The following is a 22,329-nucleotide window of genomic DNA, read 5'->3' on the forward strand; positions in this document are numbered from 1 at the left end:
GGGTGTTTAGGTACCTTTAATTCACAGTGTGAGTGGGTGTTTAGGTACCTTTAATTCACAGTGTGAGTGGGTGTTTAGGTACCTTTAATTCACAGTGTGAGTGACTGTCGTTTAGGTACCTTTAATTCACAGTGTGAGTGGGTGTTTAGGTACCTTTAATTCACAGTGTGAGTGGGTGGGTGTTTAGGTACCTTTAATTCACAGTGTGAGTGACTGTTGTTTAGGTACCTTTAATTCACAGTGTGAGTGGGTGGGTGTTTAGGTACCGTTAATTCACAGTGTGAGTGAGTGTTTAGGTACCTTTAATTCACACAGTTTGAGTGACTGTCGTTTAGGTACCTTTAATTCACAGTGTGAGTGGGTGTTTAGGTACCTTTAATTCACACAGTGTGAGTGACTGTCGTTTAGGTACCTTTAATTCACAGTGTGAGTGGGTGTTTAGGTACCTTTAATTCACACAGTGTGAGTGACTGTCATTTAGGTACCTTTGATTCACAGTGTGGGTGAGTGTTTAGGTACCTTTAATTCACAGTGTGAGTGAGTGTTTAGGTACCTTTAATTCACAGTGTGAGTGGCTGGGTGTTTAGGTACCTTTAATTCACAGTGTGAGTGAGTGTTTAGGTACCTTTAATTCACAGTGTGAGTGGGTGTTTAGGTACCTTTAATTCACAGTGTGAGTGGCTGGGTGTTTAGGTACCTTTAATTCACAGTGTGAGTGAGTGTTTAGGTACCTTTAATTCAGTGTGTGAATGAGTGTTTAGTACCTTTGATTCAGTGTGTGAATGAGTGTTTGGTACCTTTTCCGAAGAACTATGTGAAACTCGGAGCACCGCAAGCTGGTTATGGACACATAAGGCAGTTCAAACTCCTGCAGCTTTCGTACAACTGAGAGAGAGAGAGAGAGAGAGAGAGAGAGAGAGAGAGAGAGAGAGAGAGAGAGAGAGAGAGAGAGAGAGAGAGAGAGAGAGAGAGAGAGAGAGAAATAGAGAGAGGGAGAGGGAGAGAGAGAGAAATAGAGAGAGGGAGAGGGAGAGGGAGAGAAGAGAAAGAGAAATAGAGAGAGTTTTAACAAGCATGTATTGTGCAATTGTGTGACAAAGTGTACACAGTAACACACAAAATCAGTAACTTAAAATAAATACAGACAAATCTACTATAATTTCCAATCCACTACCCGACAACAGAGGATACCCCTATCTGCAATAGCTGGGACCTTGTACGCACATGCATTCACACACACACACACACACACACACACACGTCAGCCTCCTAGGGTGAACACTGTGGCCACTAGAGGGTCAGACTGACCCGCCAACAGAGCGATATATAGCGTCTCTAGTCGCAGCTAAGAACACCTGGAGTGAAGTAACCTGCGGCCTCTGGCTGCCCCCCAGCGTGACATTCAACAGCCGACATCTTGTTTTTCTCTTCTCCAAAAATAAAACACACCGACACAAACAATTAGAAAATAGAAGGGAGCTAATCTGTCACAGACAGACAGACTGTGAGAAATTGGCAGAGAGAAAAAGAGTGAGATGAGAGAAAAAGAGTGAGAGGAGAGTGAGACAAGAGAGAGAAAGTGTGACAGAGAGACAATAGTGAGATGAGTGATAGAACAAGTGAGAATAAGGTGGCTGGGTGGCGCAGCGGACTAAGCGCTCGTCACCAACGCGAGAGCCACTGGCATCGAATCCGGCTGTCAGCGTTGCCTCCGGCTTGGGCCAGCCGTCATACCGGCTCAATTGGCAGAGTCAGCGGGAGGGAAGCCGGTGGGGTGGTATTCTGGTCGTTGTAAACAGCGACTCCTACAGGTCGGTCAGGGCGCCTGCACAGCAACCTCCCACACGTTACACCTCACCAATGAGAGACCGCGCTGGCAGGTGAAAAGATGCTGCTGGCTGTCTCCTATGTCTCGGAGGAAGCATCCGATAGACTTCAGGGCTCCCTAGACCGACCAGTGGGGGCACATGCAAGCAACGACCAGGAAGGGGAGGGGGGAATTGGCATAACGACTAAATTGGGATGGGGAGAAAAACACAGAAAAACAGGAGGAGAAAAAGTGAAAAAAAAAAAGAAAAAAAGTGAGAATAGTGTGAGACGAGAGAGAGAGGGAAAGAGAAAGTAAGAAGGGAGGATGAGGACAGAGTGATCCCAGAGACATTTTGGTTAATGCTGGAGACAACAAACAATGAAGGATGAGAAGAGTCCATCTGGACAGAAACCAGCAGGACTGGCAGAACGGGGTGCGTGTGGGCGCCTGTGCATACTTGTATTAACCCTTTCACTGCCGCACTACCAAACTGTTAACCCTTTCACTGCGACAATACACAGAAGGTTAACCCTTTCACTGCCACACAAAGGCAGGTTAACCCTTTCACTGCCACACTACAGAAGGTTAACCCTTTACTATCACACGTCGGTAGTGTGATAGTAAAGGGTTAATCTTCTGTAGTGTGGCAGTGAAAGGGGGTTAAAAGACGTGTGAGGGCCGGTTAGGGCTTGTGTCCATAGCGGACGTTTTTTTCAAGGCGGACCGCTTTGAAAAACAAAAACAAAAAAAGCTCAGAGCGTTTTCCTGAGTCTCGCGACTGCCGCGGCTCCCCCACTTGCTCGATGTTGATTGGTCGGTCGGAAAAAGTTACCTTGACGAGCGCCGCTCCTCTCCAAAAGTTGAACTAGTTTCAACTTTAGGCGCTGGGAGCGCTCCGCCCAAACACGCTGGCCGCCGAGAGCGCTAAAACGCGAGGCGCGGCGCTGGGAAAAGGAGCGCGCCTGTCGCGTCTGTAGCATAGAAATGAATGACAGAAAGGAGCTGACGACTCATAAAACGTCCGCTATGGACACAAGCCCTTAGACCTCTGAACTTTCTTTGACAAGATTAAAATAGTCAGTGGTTACTGCAGCACCGTTGCCTCACAGCCAGCAGGGGGAGCACACCCCGCCGGGGGGCCTCTCTGGGTTTGTTCTCCAGACATCTGTGTGGGTTTCCTCAGACAGGGTTTCCTCAGACAGGGTTTCCTCAGACAGGGTTCCCACAGACAGGGTTCCCACAGACAGGGTTTCCTCAGACAGGGTTTCCTCAGACAGGGTTCCTCAGACAGGGTTCCCACAGACAGGGTTCCCACAGACAGGGTTTCCTCAGACAGGGTTTCCACAGACAGGGTTCCCACAGACAGGGTTTCCTCAGACAGGGTTCCCTCAGACAGGGTTTCCTCAGACAGGGTTCCCACAGACAGGGTTTCCTCAGACAGGGTTCCCTCAGACAGGGTTCCCACAGACAGGGTTCCCACAGACAGGGTTTCCACAGACAGGGTTCCCACAGACAGGGTTTCCTCAGACAGGGTTCCCTCAGACAGGGTTTCCTCAGACAGGGTTTCCTCAGACAGGGTTTCCTCAGACAGGGTTCCCACAGACAGGGTTCCCACAGACAGGGTTTCCTCAGACAGGGTTCCCACAGACAGGGTTTCCTCAGACAGGGTTTCCTCAGACAGGGTTCCCACAGACAGGGTTCCCACAGACAGGGTTCCCACAGACAGGGTTCCCACAGACATTGCAAAATGAAATTAAAGGACTTTCAAGTACCTTTCTAAGCACTATTTTTCATTTCAAAAGGGCATTTAAAAGGATACAATTCACTTTTAAATGCAGTTTTTTTATAGAAACATCCAATATTTATGGCTTAAAACCAATTTCCGACAATTAGTTACACTTTAAATAAAAAATAGTGTATTTCTTGATTCAGAACAATTTGATCATATGGATGAACAACACTTTCAATGCGAATGGTTGATTTAAATTTCAAGGACTTTTTAAGCACCTTGTAAAAAGAATTGCTTTTTTCAAGGAATTCCAGGCCTCGATTATTTTGGTAAAAAAAAAATCAAGCACTGAAAGCACTTCCAAGGACCTTGTGCAAACCCTGCTCAGAGTACTCCGACTTTCTCCCACACCATGAAAGACACGCATGCTAGGATGGTACAAATCCCTACCACAGCCCTTCACCTACTGGCATTACAACTGGTCCCAGGGTCACTACACACCGCCCGTCGCTACTACCGATTGGGGTCCTCGGATCGGCCCCACTGAGGACGGTCACGGCCCTGGCGGAGCGCCAGGAAGACGATCAAACTTGACTATCTAGACTAGAGGAAGTAAAAGTCGTAACAAGGTTTCCGTAGGTGAACCTGCGGAAGGATCATTAATGAATACCAGCCTTTTTCGGCCACGGGGCGCAAGCTTCATGGCAGGAGGTGGTTGCGTTGGAAACAACTCTGGCCGAGGGCGGACGGGCGGCAGTCGGGAGCCCGTAGACGGTGGACGGGTCTGTTGAGGAGCCGAGGCGCGCGCCTCTCTCCCCTTCCCGTCGACCAAGAGTGAATACCTGTAGTCCCCAAGGCTCTGTCCCGACCGGTGTCCGGATCCCCCCCGAAAGGATGGGTGAACCGGCCCGGGGAAGACCGGGCGAGCCCGACTTAACGAGAACCATAAAACCTGAGCGCGAGGTGGCTCCGGCCCCTCGTGCGCCGCCGCGGTTCCCAACTCCCCTCTCCCTTACGGGGAGAGGCGGGGGGGATTCGAATAAATATAATAAATAATAATAATCATCATTCTTTCCAAAAGCAAAGAGGCCTAGAAGCGTGGCTAATGCTAATGGCGCGCATACCGGAGAGGCTAACTGCCTAATAAAACGGGCACAGAGGCACAGAAAGAGGATTTCCCCCGTCTAATGAACACACGACTAGAAAAATATCAAGAAGTATCCATCAGTGGACCAATTGCATGCTTTCGCAGAGGACAAGAAGCCTTCAGTCGACTCCTTCAGACATTAACACATTGACCGCCAATAACGTTGTACGACGGGTTTGCTGGTCATGTGAATTCCGCCAAGCCACGGCGTATGACGTTATTGAGATCATATTTAATTTTTTCGCCATGGTATTCATAATTCCGCCACCCAGCCTCTGCTGAGACAGTGGGACTCTGCACAACCGTGCAACGCTTCAATACCGCCGCCTGGTGGATGATCGGGCGAGTTACAACCGGAAATGGATCTCTGGTGATCTCGGTGCATCTGGGAAATCCGTCCGGCAGTCACATATTGTTGCAGGACTCTAGACACACATCCGTGTATATGGATCGCTGCCATAACTCAATAATCGATATGATTTGGGCGTTTATTGCGCCATACAAACCGGAAATGGATCTAGTCGATCGACGTCAAATAAGTGGGATCTTTTTCCTCCAGTCTCATCGGCGAACGGTAAGAGGACAGTAACGTTACTTTCAGCTTGATTGTTTATTCTTTTCAATGCAAACTGCTCTGATCAATATATCACCCACAGACAGGGTTCCCACAGACAGGGTTTCCTCAGACAGGGTTTCCACAGACAGGGTTCCCACAGACAGGGTTTCCTCAGACAGGGTTCCCTCAGACAGGGTTTCCTCAGACAGGGTTCCCACAGACAGGGTTTCCTCAGACAGGGTTCCCTCAGACAGGGTTCCCACAGACAGGGTTCCCACAGACAGGGTTTCCACAGACAGGGTTCCCACAGACAGGGTTTCCTCAGACAGGGTTCCCTCAGACAGGGTTTCCTCAGACAGGGTTTCCTCAGACAGGGTTTCCTCAGACAGGGTCTCCTCAGACAGGGTTCCCACAGACAGGGTTCCCACAGACAGGGTTTCCTCAGACAGGGTTCCCACAGACAGGGTTTCCTCAGACAGGGTTTCCTCAGACAGGGTTCCCACAGACAGGGTTCCCACAGACAGGGTTCCCACAGACATTGCAAAATGAAATTAAAGGACTTTCAAGTACCTTTCTAAGCACTATTTTTCATTTCAAAAGGGCATTTAAAAGGATACAATTCACTTTTAAATGCAGTTTTTTTATAGAAACATCCAATATTTATGGCTTAAAACCAATTTCCGACAATTAGTTACACTTTAAATAAAAAATAGTGTATTTCTTGATTCAGAACAATTTGATCATATGGATGAACAACACTTTCAATGCGAATGGTTGATTTAAATTTCAAGGACTTTTTAAGCACCTTGTAAAAAGAATTGCTTTTTTCAAGGAATTCCAGGCCTCGATTATTTTGGTAAAAAAAAAATCAAGCACTGAAAGCACTTCCAAGGACCTTGTGCAAACCCTGCTCAGAGTACTCCGACTTTCTCCCACACCATGAAAGACACGCATGCTAGGATGGTACAAATCCCTACCACAGCCTTTCACCTACTGGCATTACAACTGGTCCCAGGGTCACTACACACCGCCCGTCGCTACTACCGATTGGGGTCCTCGGATCGGCCCCACTGAGGACGGTCACGGCCCTGGCGGAGCGCCAGGAAGACGATCAAACTTGACTATCTAGACTAGAGGAAGTAAAAGTCGTAACAAGGTTTCCGTAGGTGAACCTGCGGAAGGATCATTAACGAATACCAGCCTTTTTCGGCCACGGGGCGCAAGCTTCATGGCAGGAGGTGGTTGCGTTGGAAACAACTCTGGCCGAGGGCGGACGGGCGGCAGTCGGGAGCCCGTAGACGGTGGACGGGTCTGTTGAGGAGCCGAGGCGCGCGCCTCTCTCCCCTTCCCGTCGACCAAGAGTGAATACCTGTAGTCCCCAAGGCTCTGTCCCGACCGGTGTCCGGATCCCCCCCGAAAGGATGGGTGAACCGGCCCGGGGAAGACCGGGCGAGCCCGACTTAACGAGAACCATAAAACCTGAGCGCGAGGTGGCTCCGGACCCTCGTGCGCCGCCGCGGTTCCCAACTCCCCTCTCCCTTACGGGGAGAGGCGGGGGGGATTCGAATAAATATAATAAATAATAATAAATAATAATAATCATCATTCTTTCCAAAAGCAAAGAGGCCTAGAAGCGTGGCTAATGCTAATGGCGCGCATACCGGAGAGGCTAACTGCCTAATAAAACGGGCACAGAGGCACAGAAAGAGGATTTCCCCCGTCTAATGAACACACGACTAGAAAAATATCAAGAAGTATCCATCAGTGGACCAATTGCATGCTTTCGCAGAGGACAAGAAGCCTTCAGTCGACTCCTTCAGACATTAACACATTGACCGCCAATAACGTTGTACGACGGGTTTGCTGGTCATGTGAATTCCGCCAAGCCACGGCGTATGACGTTATTGAGATCATATTTAATTTTTTCGCCATGGTATTCATAATTCCGCCACCCAGCCTCTGCTGAGACAGTGGGACTCTGCACAACCGTGCAACGCTTCAATACCACCGCCTGGTGGATGATCGGGCGAGTTACAACCGGAAATGGATCTCTGGTGATCTCGGTGCATCTGGGAAATCCGTCCGGCAGTCACATATTGTTGCAGGACTCTAGACACACATCCGTGTATATGGATCGCTGCCATAACTCAATAATCGATATGATTTGGGCGTTTATTGCGCCATACAAACCGGAAATGGATCTAGTCGATCGACGTCAAATAAGTGGGATCTTTTTCCTCCAGTCTCATCGGCGAACGGTAAGAGGACAGTAACGTTACTTTCAGCTTGATTGTTTATTCTTTTCAATGCAAACTGCTCTGATCAATATATCACCCATACTACATAAAGCATTTACTGACGATCACGGAATTATAAACAACCCCCCCCCCCCTTTCATCCGCGCATGATGAGTCATAATGTTTAGGATCGTATTCAGTTGGATTTTTTAATATAGCGTGTATCGCGAATAAACTGCAATCGATAATCTATATTATGCGTTAGGCCTATAGCGTTGTAGGAATTACTGCAGAAAACGATAAAAACGTATTTATATTCTAGACGGTATTTTCGTATGAATCTATGAATGAAAAAGTATAACGTTCCTACATCCTGAACGATAGATACCATACTTTTCGCACTATAAGCCGCACCTGACTATAAGCCGCATGTGTTTTAATGTTTAATTACCATATGTAAGGAGTGGAGCCTGCGGCTTAATTTGACTCAACACGGGAAACCTCACCCGGCCCGGACACGGAAAGGATTGACAGATTGATTGCTCTTTCTCGATTCTGTGGGTGGTGGTGCATGGCCGTTCTTATATTGAACTTTAAGTTCCCACCTCTACAGAGAATGACTCCCATTGGGACACAATACTGTCGGACAAATAACAAGAATTAACTCATTTACAAGTTGTATTAAGTAAATAAGGGAACAGATAAATAACATTTCAATGCAGTAAAAAAAGCAATATTTCGATTTTCGGGTTTTGTCCACATATAAGCCGCACCGTTATATAAGCCGCAGGGTCGAAAAATGGTGGGAAAAGCCACGGCTTATAGTCCGAAAAGTACGGTAATCGATGTTGAATGGGCCATAGTAATGTCAATTTAGCAAAACAATTTAAAAAGTTATAGCCCTGCAAAGAAGGTGAACATCTCCATAGGCTTAGACTGGTGGCAGTGATCATACATTGATGGATAGAAGCGTGGCAGGGAATGTGTTAAGCACCCCCCACAGCCCAAATGGAATGATAAAAAAAAAATATATATATATATATATATATATACAATTATATATACTACCAGTCGACTATCGGCAAATTTTGGCCGGTATACAAATCCTTAGTGGGGGACAGGCCTAGTGTGCATGCACCGTGTGTACTGCACCAGCCGATAGTGAGTGTCTCTAGCTGACGCCTGGTCTCCAGGGACTCCAGCTGGCGGGAGGACCTGCTGCTGCTGCTGGGCTGGTGGGCATCCATCAAGAAATAATGAGCAAAACACACTACAAATAAAACGACTGAGAAAACACCCCAGTTAGCCGTCCGGTGTGTAAAACGCTGCCACTGCCCCTCGACCAGGCTGGAGCGAGCGCTACGTGCTGCTCTTTAACCCTTTCACTACCACACTACAGAAGGTTAACCCTTTCACTACCCACACTACAGAAGGTTAACCTTTCACTGCCACACTACAGAAGGTTAACCTTTCACTACCACACTACAGACAGTTAACCTTCTGTAGTGTGGTAGTGAAAGGGTTAACCTTCTGTAGTGTGGTAGTGAAAGGGTTAACCCTTTGTCATGTGGCAGTGAAAGGTTACCCTTCTGTAGTGTGGTAGTGAAAGGTTAACCTTCTGTAGTGTGGTAGTGAAAGGGTTAACCTTCTGTAGTGTGGTAGTGAAAGGGTTAACCGTCTGTAGTGTGGTAGTGAAAGGTTAACCTTCTGTAGTGTGGTAGTGAAAGGTACCTTCTGTAGTGTGGTAGTGAAAGGTTAACCTTCTGTAGTGTGGTAGTGAAATGTTAACCTTCTGTAGTGTGGTAGTGAAAGGGTTAACCTTCTGTAGTGTGGTAGTGAAAGGGTTAACCTGCTGTAGTGTGGTAGTGAAAGGTTAACCTTCTGTAGTGTGTGGTAGTGAAAGGGTTAACCTTCTGTAGTGTGGTAGTGAAAGGGTTAACCTTCTGTAGTGTGGTAGTGAAAGGGTTAACCGTCTGTAGTGTGGTAGTGAAAGGTTAACCTTCTGTAGTGTGGTAGTGAAAGGTACCTTCTGTAGTGTGGTAGTGAAAGGTTAACCTTCTGTAGTGTGGTAGTGAAATGTTAACCTTCTGTAGTGTGGTAGTGAAAGGGTTAACCTTCTGTAGTGTGGTAGTGAAAGGGTTAACCTGCTGTAGTGTGGTAGTGAAAGGTTAACCTGCTGTAGTGTGGTAGTGAAAGGTTAACCTTCTGTAGTGTGTGGTAGTGAAAGGGTTAACCTTCTGTAGTGTGGTAGTGAAAGGGTTAACCTTCTGTAGTGTGGTAGTGAAAGGGTTAACCGTCTGTAGTGTGGTAGTGAAAGGTTAACCTTCTGTAGTGTGGTAGTGAAAGGTACCTTCTGTAGTGTGGTAGTGAAAGGTTAACCTTCTGTAGTGTGGTAGTGACCAAAAAAACACCTACAGATGTTGTCTTTAAGGGAAACTGCAGAAACCAAGTACGCAGGTTAAAAATGGCCACACTTTGTACCCGGCACACGGCTCTATGGCTATTGATGGACGGTGTACCGCTTTGAGAAAGAGAGTAATCTCTTGTGTTGGGAGTCAAGACACTAAATAAATCCCCTCTGGAATCCTGTGCCGTCAATAAGTTCTACCGCTCCTGTTGATTGATGGGAGGTTGATCCAGCAGTTGGGTTTCTATCTAACACACAAGCCTAGTACTTCCTCATACAGTATATATCTCCTATTTTTCAGATCCAAAACGCTGTGCCGAGAAACAGACAAAAAAAAAGTCTCCCGATATCCACTAGATTCCTCCAGCTTAGGACTGGAGCTCAGTTGGCAGTTGGTCCGACTCAAAACAACATCGTCTGGCACAGGGAGATGTCTGGGGAGAAGAAATGGAAAAGCAAACCTGCTAGACAAGAGGACCCCCACCGGGATCCTGAGCCATTGTGTAGTGTGATGTGTGCCTGGTGCCAGTGTATGGCAGCCATTGAGCCTGCATAGACCAAGGTTGGGTGCTACCAGTTGAAGGATGTCTATGTTTTTCAAGGTGTATAATGTAAAATATTGGTGGGTATATAATGTAAAATATTGGTGGATGACAGCATCTACTCAGTCATCTCAGAGGAGGAGGATAACAGAGAGAGAGTGTGTGTTAGGAGCTGACTAACCCCAGCAGATGAAGCTGTGCTGTTATCATTAGGGCTGCACACCCGATAATTATCTGGCCGATATCAGCAACTATGACATCATCCCGATAAACCCGATAACGTTATTGATAGCTCCGATAATATAATATATTTTTTGGTAAAAAAAAAAATGCGGTGTGGGTGAATTGGGATGAAGGGCGTTTGTTTTTACTGTAGGCTCCTCCCGTTTTGCCAGTACTGTGGTACGACTGATAGCGTGTGGTTTAGGAAGAGGGCGTTTTACACAAATCCAGCGCTCCCTTTCTTGGCTGTGACGTAGCCACGTAAGTTTCAGAGGCAGCGCGGATGTAAAGAAAGATGGCGTCAGTAGTGTGGGAATAGTTTGAGGAAAAAAGTTTGCTTGCTATTTGTAACAAATGCAATGCAGAAGTTCCATGAGGAGGGAAAAGGGCAACAACTTATAATACATCCAACCTAACAAGTCACCTGCAACATCACCACCGCTACGATGGTGTGTTATTGTGTTAAAAGCCTACGACGACGCACAGCTAAAGCTGCTGCAAATCTAGCCCCTTTCATGACTGTGATGCAACCCTTGGTTGAATACGCAGTCACTTATTGCTCCGTAGTAGCCAGGTTAATTTGCACCACCAAGCACTGCTTAAAAGCTAGCGGCTTGAGCCCTTGGGTCATTTGTCAAACTTCTTTAATTTAGCAAATGCTTCGTCAATAGATACAAGCGCCGCGGGTTCCTTTGTAGCTGGCTTTGGATTCACAGCAGCTTTAGCTGCTTGCGCGTCGTTGTAGGCTTTTAACACACCATCGTAGCGGTGGTGATGTTGCAGGTGACTTGTTAGGTTGGATGTATTATAAGTTATTGACGGATTGTGAATTTTCTGATTCAAATTATATTTATTTGGAAAAATAAATATGGTCACTATCAGTCAAAACTGTTGTCTTGGCTTTGTTTTGTTCATAGTAGTAACGCTCATGTCATGATAAATCTGGTTAGGTCAAAACTACAGGAATATACATTTAAAATTTGTATAATACAATAAATATCGGTTATCGGTATCTGTATCGGCCTTGAAGAGCATAAAGTTATCGGTATCGGGGTCAAAAAATCTATATCGTGCACCCCTAGTTATCATCAACAGCCGATAGCCACAGCGTTTGTTTGGGGTAAGTTAACATCAACATCACCGCTGCCATAGTGATCTGGGTCAATAGACAGCGTGTCACATAGCAGCGAGAAGAGGGCCGGGCCTGTCGTTGCTATGGCGAGAATATTATAATGTGAGTTTCCTTCCGGGGAAGTTAGATTCAGATTCGACGCACAGACGAGAAGAGCTTGATCAGAGACTTTGAAACGATTTCTAACACCCCCCCCCCTCCCCGCGGGAGGGGAGGACTGAAGTGCCACGACGACAGGGAAGGCTTTTTGGATAAACAGCTAGGCTGCGACAACCACCGAGCGGGGTGAAAGGAGAAATCCATTAGAATAATGAATTTAGTTCCTTCCAAAGACTTTTTTTTTTTATCTACTTTTTCTCCCCATTTTTATATTTTTCTCCCGTCCCCAATTTCGTATCGTCCAATTCTACCCTCCCGTCTCTGAACGTTGTTAGGCCATGCCTCCCACTGGCCGGCTGCAATGTGGACGATGCCTTGCATCACGTGTCCCCTCCGGTACACGAGGAGGCAGCCGTCACATCTTTTCACCTGCACAGCGCAATCTCTCAGCGGCGAGGGTCTGCGTGGGAGGGACACGCCGCCCTCGTTGCTTCCTGATTCTACTGCGCAGGCGCACCAACCGACCTGTAGTCGCTGTCCACAACGCCCGATCCCCACCCACCAGCTTCCCACCCCCTAATACTGCCAATTGTATTAGTATGAACGACCAGCCAAGCTGGTAGCAACGCCGAGAGCTGGGCTCGAACCCAGCATCTCCTGCGTTGGTGGCGAGCGCCTTGCCCACTAAGCCACCTAGCCGCCCCTTTCAAAGACTTTTCAAGGACAATACAGAACTGGTTTACATCTAGTACGAGGCTATGTCTATAAGAATAAACATGAGGATCTAAGGAAAGAGATCAAGTTGCAGTGTCGTTTCTTATGACTATGGATGTACTATCAGGGGTTGCAATAAAACACAACGCACAACAGAGAGTCACGAAGGAGCCATGATGAGATGAGATTGGCTGATTGCCAGAATCCAACACAGTGGTGGTGAAGGAGGCAATTTCCACCATACATTGAAACAAAATTGAGTTTAGAGCATCACCACTGGCTGAATATAGCATATAATAATAATATCAATAATATCAATGTCCCAAGTGCAGTAGTGCTAGTGCAATAAATAGTACAGTGACAGTCCAGTTGAATGGATGGCATATTGTATAGTGTATAGTGCAGCAAATGCAAGTCCGGTTCACAGTTAGTTGTAGTCATGTAGAAGTGGGAGTTATGTCACCGGGGGTTGGGGATGGGGGGTGCGAGGGGGGCAAGTTATTTAAGTGCTATATAAATGTAATGAATTATTATTATTATTATTATTATTATTATTATCTGATGGATCCAGGGGTCGGGAGTGTGAAGCCAGGCCCTCAAAAGCATGCACTCACTCACTCACTCACTCGTGTGTACAAACTCAAACACAAACACTAATCTCTTGGACTGGAACAGTTTTATTACTGCGGAATAGTTAATATCATGCATGGAAGTGGTTACCAATGGTTACAGGCAGCCATGTTGGAAGAAAGAGAACTAGAATATACAGCTGTGGGATGAAAAGGTCCTTTCTTACATGATAAGCTCCCGTCTGCGACCTCCCGGACCAGGAAGAGGCTGAAGTACCCCACCAGCTCGTCTGGGAGGTCCAGCTTGGTGGCAACGGCCTGCAAGGAAAACACAAAACAAAGAGGTAAATAATTTGAGGGATGAAATTTAACTCTTTCAGGTGTACAATCGTACCGGGTAACATTTTGAGAACTGAATATTCGAACAATAATTGTCACATTGGCTACTGGCCGCTGGAAGCTATAAACCGTGTCAAAGTTCAAACATAAACATTCTAAATCACTCCAGGTGTATTTCCTGTTGCAGTGTTTGCCAATACAATAGCTGACGGGGGAAACAACCTTGAATCAAAGCTGTTCCCCTAGCAACGCAATTCCACTGAAGCGGTCTATATATAGAGTGGTAGAGTTCTAAGATGACACACAAAAAAACACAACTGAAAGGGTTATATACATTCATCCTTTTAAATTATGGCCACATTTAGTAGATGATGATGGCTACAATATCTAGGCCACCTAATAATTAGCCCTCTCCTTAATTGGCTGATATGGAACCTTGTCTCCCTAGCCTTTCAGCCATTGTGTGTGTTGGCGCCTGGCAAGGGTTAACCAAGGTTGGATGCTACACATCGGTGGTGGAGGAGGCAATTAAGTGCAATTTCCAGGCTGCAATATCTGATGAAGGCAAAACATGAGTCAAACTGCCATTCAAAAAATATATATACTGACCGCTAAGCTTTCATAAATTTAGCCTGTGTCACGCCCTCATCCTTCACACACAGACTGTGTCTCGCCCTCATCCTTCACACACAGACTGTGTCACGCCCTCATCCGTCACACACAGACTGTGTCACGCCCTCATCCTTCACACACAGACTGTCACGCCCTCATCCTTCACACACAGACTGTGTCACGCCCTCATCCTTCACACACAGACTGTGTCACGACCTCATCCTTCACACACAGACTGTGTCACGCCCTCATCCTTCACACACAGACTGTGTCACGCCCTCATCCTTCACACACAGACTGTGTCACGCCCTCATCCTTCACACACAGACTGTGTCTCGCCCTCATCCTTCACACACAGACTGTGTCTCGCCCTCATCCTTCACACACAGACTGTGTCTCGCCCTCATCCTTCACACACAGACTGTGTCTCGCCCTCATCCTTCACACACAGACTGTGTCTCGCCTGTCACTAGGGATGGGACCGAATATTCGAAAATTCGAATAGTCGTTTCTGTTAAGATCAATTTCATTTTTTTTACAATCGAATATTCGTTAAAAAAAATTTAAATAGGGGAGCTCCAGTAGCTCACCGCATATCTCGGCGCTATTTCTGCGTCGGGGAAAACCGTGCTGCGTCACGGATCTGGTGGACTCAGAGTTCGATTCCCGGACCCGCCGTCATTTGCCAGAATGTCTTCCCCTGCTCTATATCCCGTTTCACCCTGTATCTGTCGGTCATGCTTGACCAGAAAAAGCGATAAACGCTAAAAAAATAAAGTTAAAAAAAAATTATAATAATAATTTAAATAAAAAATGTCACGCCCTCATCCTTCACACACAGACTGTGTCTCGCCCTCATCCTTCACACACAGACTGTGTCTCGCCCTCATCCTTCACACACAGACTGTGTCACGCCCTCATCCTTCACACACAGACTGTGTCACGCCCTCATCCTTCACACACAGACTGTGTCTCGCCCTCATCCTTCACACACAGACTGTGTCTCGCCCTCATCCTTCACACACAGACTGTGTCACGCCCTCATCCTTCACACACAGACTGTGTCACGCCCTCATCCTTCACACACAGACTGTCACGCCCTCATCCTTCACACACAGACTGTGTCACGCCCTCATCCTTCACACACAGACTGTGTCACGCCCTCATCCTTCACACACAGACTGTCTCGCCCTCATCCTTCACACACAGACTGTGTCACGCTCTCATCCTTCACACAGGGAGGTGTGTGGCTGACGCTCATCATAATGTTTTGGTGGAGAGCGCTCTATAAAAGGCTGTTTTACAGCTATCGGTGACAAAGGGCAGCTCGTATCATTTGGTCACTGAGAAGTGACTGCCTTGTTATATCTCCGGGAGTAATGGTGGAGTACGTGTGGGGCCTGGTCTCCACCAGCCAGGGTGTAGCCGTGCCGTGGCCTGGTCTCCACCAGCCAGGGTGTAGCCGTGCCGTGGCCTGGTCTCCACCAGCCAGGGTGTAGCCGTGCCGTGGCCTGGTCTCCACCAGCCAGGGTGTAGCCGTGCCGTGGCCTGGTCTCCACTAGCCAGGGTGTAGCCGTGCCGTGGCCTGGTCTCCACTAGCCAGGGTGTAGCCGTGCCGTGGCCTGGTCTCCACCAGCCAGGGTGTAGCCGTGCCGTGGCCTGGTCTCCACCAGCCAGGGTGTAGCCGTGCCGTGGCCTGGTCTCCACTAGCCAGGGTTTAGCCGTGCCGTGGCCTGGTCTCCACTAGCCAGGGTGTAGCCGTGCCGTGGCCTGGTCTCCACTAGCCAGGGTGTAGCCGTGCCGTGGCCCCTGGTCTCCACCAGCCAGGGTGTAGCCGTGCCGTGGCCTGGTCTCCACTAGCCAGGGTATAGCCGTGCCGTGGCCTGTCTGGCACACAGTGAGTGGCTCCATTGTCTTTACAACCTGATCAAACCTGGCTGGACCCCGGCAGAGACAGCCACCTTTCACAACCTGCAGGCCAGACCTGCAGCCAAAGCCGTCTGGGACTGTTGTATCATCATGGTTTAATAATAATAATAATAATAATGGCGTGGATTTATATAGCGCTCTTCATGACACCCAGAGCGCTTCACAAGTTCACAGAGTCCATTATTCGTTCATACACAGTCATACCGGTGGTGGTAAGCTACAATTGCAGCCAGAGCTGCCCTGAGGCAGACTCACGGAAGCGTGGCGAATAATCATCGCCTACGGCCCCTCCGACCACCACCAACATTCATGTTTAGCTTGTGGTACCACAGTTAGTGGTGCGTTTTTAACACTTTGAGTGCCAGCCACGAGAAATCTCGTTAGTTCATGCCATGCGTCGAGTGCCAAGAACGAGAAATCTCGTTATTTAATTGTTATTTTTTTTATTATCGATTTCCATTCATTTTTCATCAATCTAGCCTCACGTTACCAGTGGGGATCTGTCTGAGCTCGAACAGGGAAAATACCGCCCCCTATCGTCTCTCCGGATGGTACTGCACACATTGGATTGGACTGAATGAAATGGATGGAAAAAAAAGACTACTACGTGACTATAGACAAGAGTGAATCGCCTCAAGGCAGTACCAGAGCTCAAGGCACCAGAAGTAACTACATAGGGATGATTGTAAGCACTAAGGAGTACATCTAACCGATGTAAGGAGTACATCTAACAGCCACATGCACTCTGAAAGGAGACACACAGTAAACTGAATAATCTAAAACTATTCTAAAAGGTTAGCAGGTTAGACCAACACTACTCCTAAATGATATATCATTACTACCGGCATCCATACAACAAAAAAGATCATTCTGGCGGGTATCACTGCAGCCAAGAAGCTGATAGCCATGAGGTGGAAACAACCTGAGAAACTCACAATGATGAATTGGTCTCTGACACGACTGGATGTCATTTATATGACGATCTCTGCTGCACGTGTGATTGGGGTTGGACAGGCCAGCATTGAGCTGTGGGTCGCAGCGGCCGAGAAGGTTAAGGCCACTATCTAGCAGCGGAGCGGGGTTGGGGTGTTGGTCCTGGGGGGTCCGGGGGTCCTGGGGTGGGGGCGCGGGAGTGGAAATGTCTTTTGTCTTGTGTGGTGTCTGTGATAATATTGTCTGGTGATGTTCTGTTTATTATTATTATATTATGTGCGGTCATGTTTTGTTTTATATTCCAAAATGTATTTGATAAAAAAATATATATAAAAACAATTGCAGGTTAGCAGGCAGCCCTGATATGTACCTCCAGAACATCCTCCGTCTGGTCTGAAGTCAGGATGTTGACCGAGACCTTCTGGCCGTTGGAGAGACAGATATCTAGAGGGACCTCTTCTGTGGGGATCTGCTGGGTCTCCTGCAAGAAAGAGACAAAACATTAAGGTTATCCTTCATAATAAAAACAACTAAATACAGCGATCAAACTAGATATAGAAGCAGATTGGAGGTTTCATTATCCATGACGGAGGCCCCTTCTTAGATTTCTGGATTTATTTCAACATTTTCCAATTTGTCCCACTGTATCCTTTTTTTAACCCTTTCACTACCACACTACCAAACTACCCTTTCACTGCGACAATACAGAAGGTTAACCCTTTCACAACCACACTACAGACGGTTAACCCTTTCACTACCATACTACAGAATGTTAACCCTTTCACAACCACACTACAGAAGGTTAACCCTTTCACTACCACACTACAGACGATTAACCCTTTCACTACCACACTACAGACGGTTAACCCTTTCACTACCACACTACAGACGATTAACCCTTTCACTACCACACTACAGATGGTTAACCGGTTGGACTCTACTCTATTTCACTATTTGTCTGGGGAAAATACAAAGCCCACATGCAGAAATACACAGAAACAGGCTACTATACTGGGCAGCCAATTCCAGGGCGTTGACACACTGTACTGGCACTGGGGACTGCCAGGGGAGACAACATGGTGAGACCTGGACTCATCAGCTGTAATAAAGTCCTCCCTTTCTGCCTGGCTTTTCTCTGAATCAGAATCCCCAGGGAAATATTATATTGGTGAAAACGTCAAATTAAGACACTAGCTGAGAATTCTGAGACAGATGAAAAGTGTTAATGTATTACCTGCAGGTTTCAATATACAGGCCTATGTCAAGACCTTTTTTTTTTTTTTTTTTTACCGTCTGAAACAAATGTGCTCTATAATGTTGTTATGGTTACAGGTTGGGTAGCGGATTAATTTAGAATGGCGATTAATGTTGAGCCAAACTACGTGTTCATTAAACGGTTTCAACACACACCTGTCGGCCAATCAGAAAAGAGTATTCACTCAGACCATGGTACTGTATAATCTTGCTCCTTCACCTTTATGTGATAATGTCATGGTTAATATCCATAATAATCATCATCATCATCATCATCATCCTCCTCCTATCCTCCGTGGGTTGAACATCATAGATTAACTATGGGCCACCCTTCCAATAAATCAACGAGAGGAGAGAGGAGAGTCGGAGGGGGACAAGCACAGACAACATTGGCCGGTCAGAGGAGAGTTGAATTTGCTGCAGGGGGTCAAAATGTGGGAGTAAATAAGGATTTTCAATCAGCGGTGGAAGGAGCACTACATGTGGTCGACTATGTCTCGTTTTATAGTTCTGTACAGTAGAGGAGCACAGTGGAGTGTGTAAGATCTGTCCCCTCGCTTCACAAGGGGGGGGGGGGATCTACACACTCAATCAATGCTACAGTCAGTACAGTCGATGCTAATAAGACTACTATGCTTTTAACAAGTTGTTGCATCATCATTTGAGCATTCTAATCATATAAGTATTATAGACTAGGATCAAGTGAAGCCAGGGGTTCTTCTGCCACCGCAGCAGAATCATCTTTAATCCCTCCTCTCTCGCTGCCTGACAAGGGCTCTCAGAGTGCATCTCATCTCCTATTCTGCACCTGCGGCCACCGCAGTGAGAGACAAAGAGAAGGAGAGAGAGAGAGAGAGAGAGAGAGAGAGAGAGAGAGAGAGAGAGAGAGAGAGAGAGAGAAAGGTTAGAGAGGTTAGAGAGAGAGCGAGTTTAATGAAGGAGCGGATCAGAGAGAGGCAGAGTGTGTGAGAGAGAGAGAGAGAGAGAGAGAGAGAGAGAGAGAGAGAGAGAGAGTTTAATGAAGGAGCGGCTCAGAGAGAGGCAGAGTGTGAGAGAGAGAGAGAGAGAGAGAGAGAGAGACAGAGACAGAGAGAGAGAGAGAGAGACAGAGTTTAATGAAGGAGCGGCTCAGAGAGAGGCAGAGTGTGAGAGAGAGAGGAGAGAGGAGAGAGGAGAGAGAGAGAGAGAGAGAGAGAGAGAGAGAGAGAGAGAGAGAGAGAGAGAGAGAGAGAGAGAGAGAGAGAGAGAGAGAGAGAGAGAGAGAGAGAGAGAGAGAGAGAGTTTAATGAAGGAGCGGCTCAGAGAGAGGCAGAGTGTGAGAGAGAGAGAGAGAGAGGAGAGAGAGAGAGAGACAGAGAGAGAGAGAGAGAGAGAGAGAGACAGAGTTTAATGAAGGAGCGGCTCAGAGAGAGGCAGAGTGTGAGAGAGAGAGGAGAGAGGAGAGAGGAGAGAGGAGAGAGGAGAGAGGAGAGAGGAGAGAGGAGAGAGAGAGAGAGAGAGAGAGAGAGAGAGAGAGAGAGAGAGAGAGAGAGAGAGAGAGAGAGAGAGACAGAGTTTAATGAAGGAGTGGATCAGAGCGAGGCAGAGTGTGGATGTGACCTGCCTGCACGCAGAAGGGGGGTTGGTGGTGTTGGTCCTGAAGTTAGTGAGTGGGTTTTAATCGCCCCGGCAACACGGGTCACAACTTCACTGACAGCTGCTCAGTCTCCAATCTCCTCACTTTGGACCGTGTCAGCCAATGGCAAACTCACCCCTACCCCCATGTAGGGATGCACCGATCCGACTTTTTCAGTCCCGATACCGATCCGATACCGGGGTTTGGGTATCGGTTGATACCGATCCGATACCCATTGTCCAAATTTGTTTTCCAAAAAAGTAAAATAAATAAATGTATCCACGTTTTTTTCAGTGCGCAACGCAGCCAATTGAAAAATGCACAGGGCAACATAAATGCACATAGCAACTAAATTGAGCCAATCAGCGTCTTCAAATATGATGCCTGAAGGGCGTTTTTTCTAGCACCCCAAGAACAGTCATTGTCGAATTGTCTATTCACTCTATTGGCTGAGCGTGGCATTCGTGTGACATCACGTCCTGAATCACGTCCACCAGGAAATACCAAACACTAATAGTTGTTGTCGTCGTCGTCGTTGGAAATTGATAATAATCACAAGATACATTCAGACAGTGTTGGATCTAACTACATGGATTTATATATGGACACGTTTATGGAAAGTTCAAGCCCGGACCACAAAGCTTCTCAGAGGGTTAGCGCGACACACAACGGCTCTTCCAACTCGTACGTGATGTTCTACCGGCAGCAAAAAAAGTAAGTCTCAGCCTCAATATATACTGTTCTGTAGTTACTGAAACTGATTGAATATGGCCGCCCCACTATGAATAATTTTCACCAGCCGCCACTGATATTCATTCCAGTCCATCATTGTAATGTCTTGAATTTTCTCCAAAAGAAACGGCAACATCAAACCACATTTGCCATTTGTGTCCCAATCTCATCCAAGTTCACGCTTGATGACTAAACACAAACACTTTCCAATCTCAGAATTTCATGCATCATGCTTTGCTACTTAGCATTACAAATAATACACCCCCAACCCCCCAAAAAAAGAAAAAAACAGTTGTTGAAATTGCTAGGATGAATCATAACACTTTCAGTATTTCTAACACCTGCTCTTGATTCACTCTGGCCTGGTAAGAAGGTTAGAATAGATCCGACTCCCACGCTGAGTGGAACGCTGTTGCTAAAAGGCAGGGGAGGCGCTTTCACCGCTGTGATGAAATCATCCTTTCACATTCATATGAACATCAATGGTAAATGGACTGCATTCATATAGAGCTTCTATCCAAAGTGCTTTACAACTTATGCCTCTCGCATTCACACACTGACGGCAGAGGTAACCATGCAAGGTATCGACCTGCTCATCAGGAGCAGTTAGGGGTTAAGTGTCTTGCTCAAGTTGACATGGATCTCCATCTTGTGAGCAGGTTAAATGACCCTAAAGACCACGAGGCATCATCATCAAGAACACAAGCTGAAAAGTTGACCCTGTTGATGGACGCAATGGGGAACAGGTAGTAAATGACTACCAACCTGCTGGGCTTTTCTTAAGAAGCTGTTGAACATCTCACTGGCTCCGAGCAAGGGGTCCTGACGCACTGTAAAGGAGGACAAATTAACCCACATTAAAAAGGACCAGTCTGGGTTTCTTTTTAAGGTATAAATGAGGAGCGTATTCACAAACATTCGGTTTGATTTAAGGATTGAACAGATACTTTCCTTAACCCATTATAAATCACAATATAGGTTTATTTTACCTTACTTTTACTGTTGCCAATGTAAACAACCCCTTTATAGCCACAAAACACAATAAAAAATGGTATCAAATAAAAAACAGGTCAATCTTCAATTGCAGCTTTAACTATAAAGAAGGACTCAGGGGTGAAAGAGACAACATTCAGTTCTACCAGCATTGATAACTTTCTGCTCCCAGTGTCTGAAAACACTGTATTATATTATATTGAACTAACTACCAGTTCATGATAAATCAGACAAAAAAAGGCTAACTATCCCTTTAACCTGTTCCACCCCAGGTGAAAATCTGCATAAAATGTATACCTAGGTAAATGGAATATTGCTCCACTTCTACAAGGGCTATTTGCATATTCTTGGTATCTAGGAACATCTATGGACCTCAATGAATGTATTCTCAGTAGTGATGCACGATATATCGGCCGCCGATAAAATATCGGCCGATATGGCCGTTTTTTTACACATCGGTATCGGTCCGATATCAAGATAGGGCCGATATCCGATATTAAAAAAAAAAAAAAAAAAAAAAAATTTTTTACATGTTTTGGCCTTAAATAGTTTCAAAATATCAGTCATTTCTGAAAATAAGTTACAAAAGTAAAAAAATTATGCGTTTTGGAAAATAGCTCTTTATTTGATTATCATAAAAAAGTGTTTTCTATACAGAGATATCGACATCGGTAAATATCGGTATCGGCCAGAACAGCAATATTAATATCGGTTATCGGTATCGGCCACAATTTTCACATCGGTGCATCACTAATTCT

General features: G+C 46.5%; 1 protein-coding gene across 2 annotated transcripts in view; it reads right to left on the bottom strand.

Annotated features, from left to right (window-relative positions):
• Window positions 1-22,329, bottom strand: part of snx17 (sorting nexin 17) — a 235,604-nt gene that overhangs the window by 102,647 nt on the left and 110,628 nt on the right. For both annotated transcript variants that reach the window (XM_084314817.1, XM_084314816.1), the window contains exons 4-7: window positions 21,344-21,408; window positions 17,348-17,458; window positions 13,392-13,482; window positions 798-885 (exon numbers count right to left, since the gene is read on the bottom strand). In XM_084314817.1, coding sequence (XP_084170943.1) covers window positions 798-885; window positions 13,392-13,482; window positions 17,348-17,458; window positions 21,344-21,408 — 355 coding nt within the window. The remainder of the gene's footprint in view (window positions 1-797; window positions 886-13,391; window positions 13,483-17,347; window positions 17,459-21,343; window positions 21,409-22,329) is intronic.

This window comes from Notolepis coatsorum (assembly GCF_963971535.1).
Source record: "Notolepis coatsorum genome assembly, chromosome: 5".
Classification (NCBI taxonomy): domain Eukaryota; kingdom Metazoa; phylum Chordata; class Actinopteri; order Aulopiformes; family Paralepididae; genus Notolepis; species Notolepis coatsorum.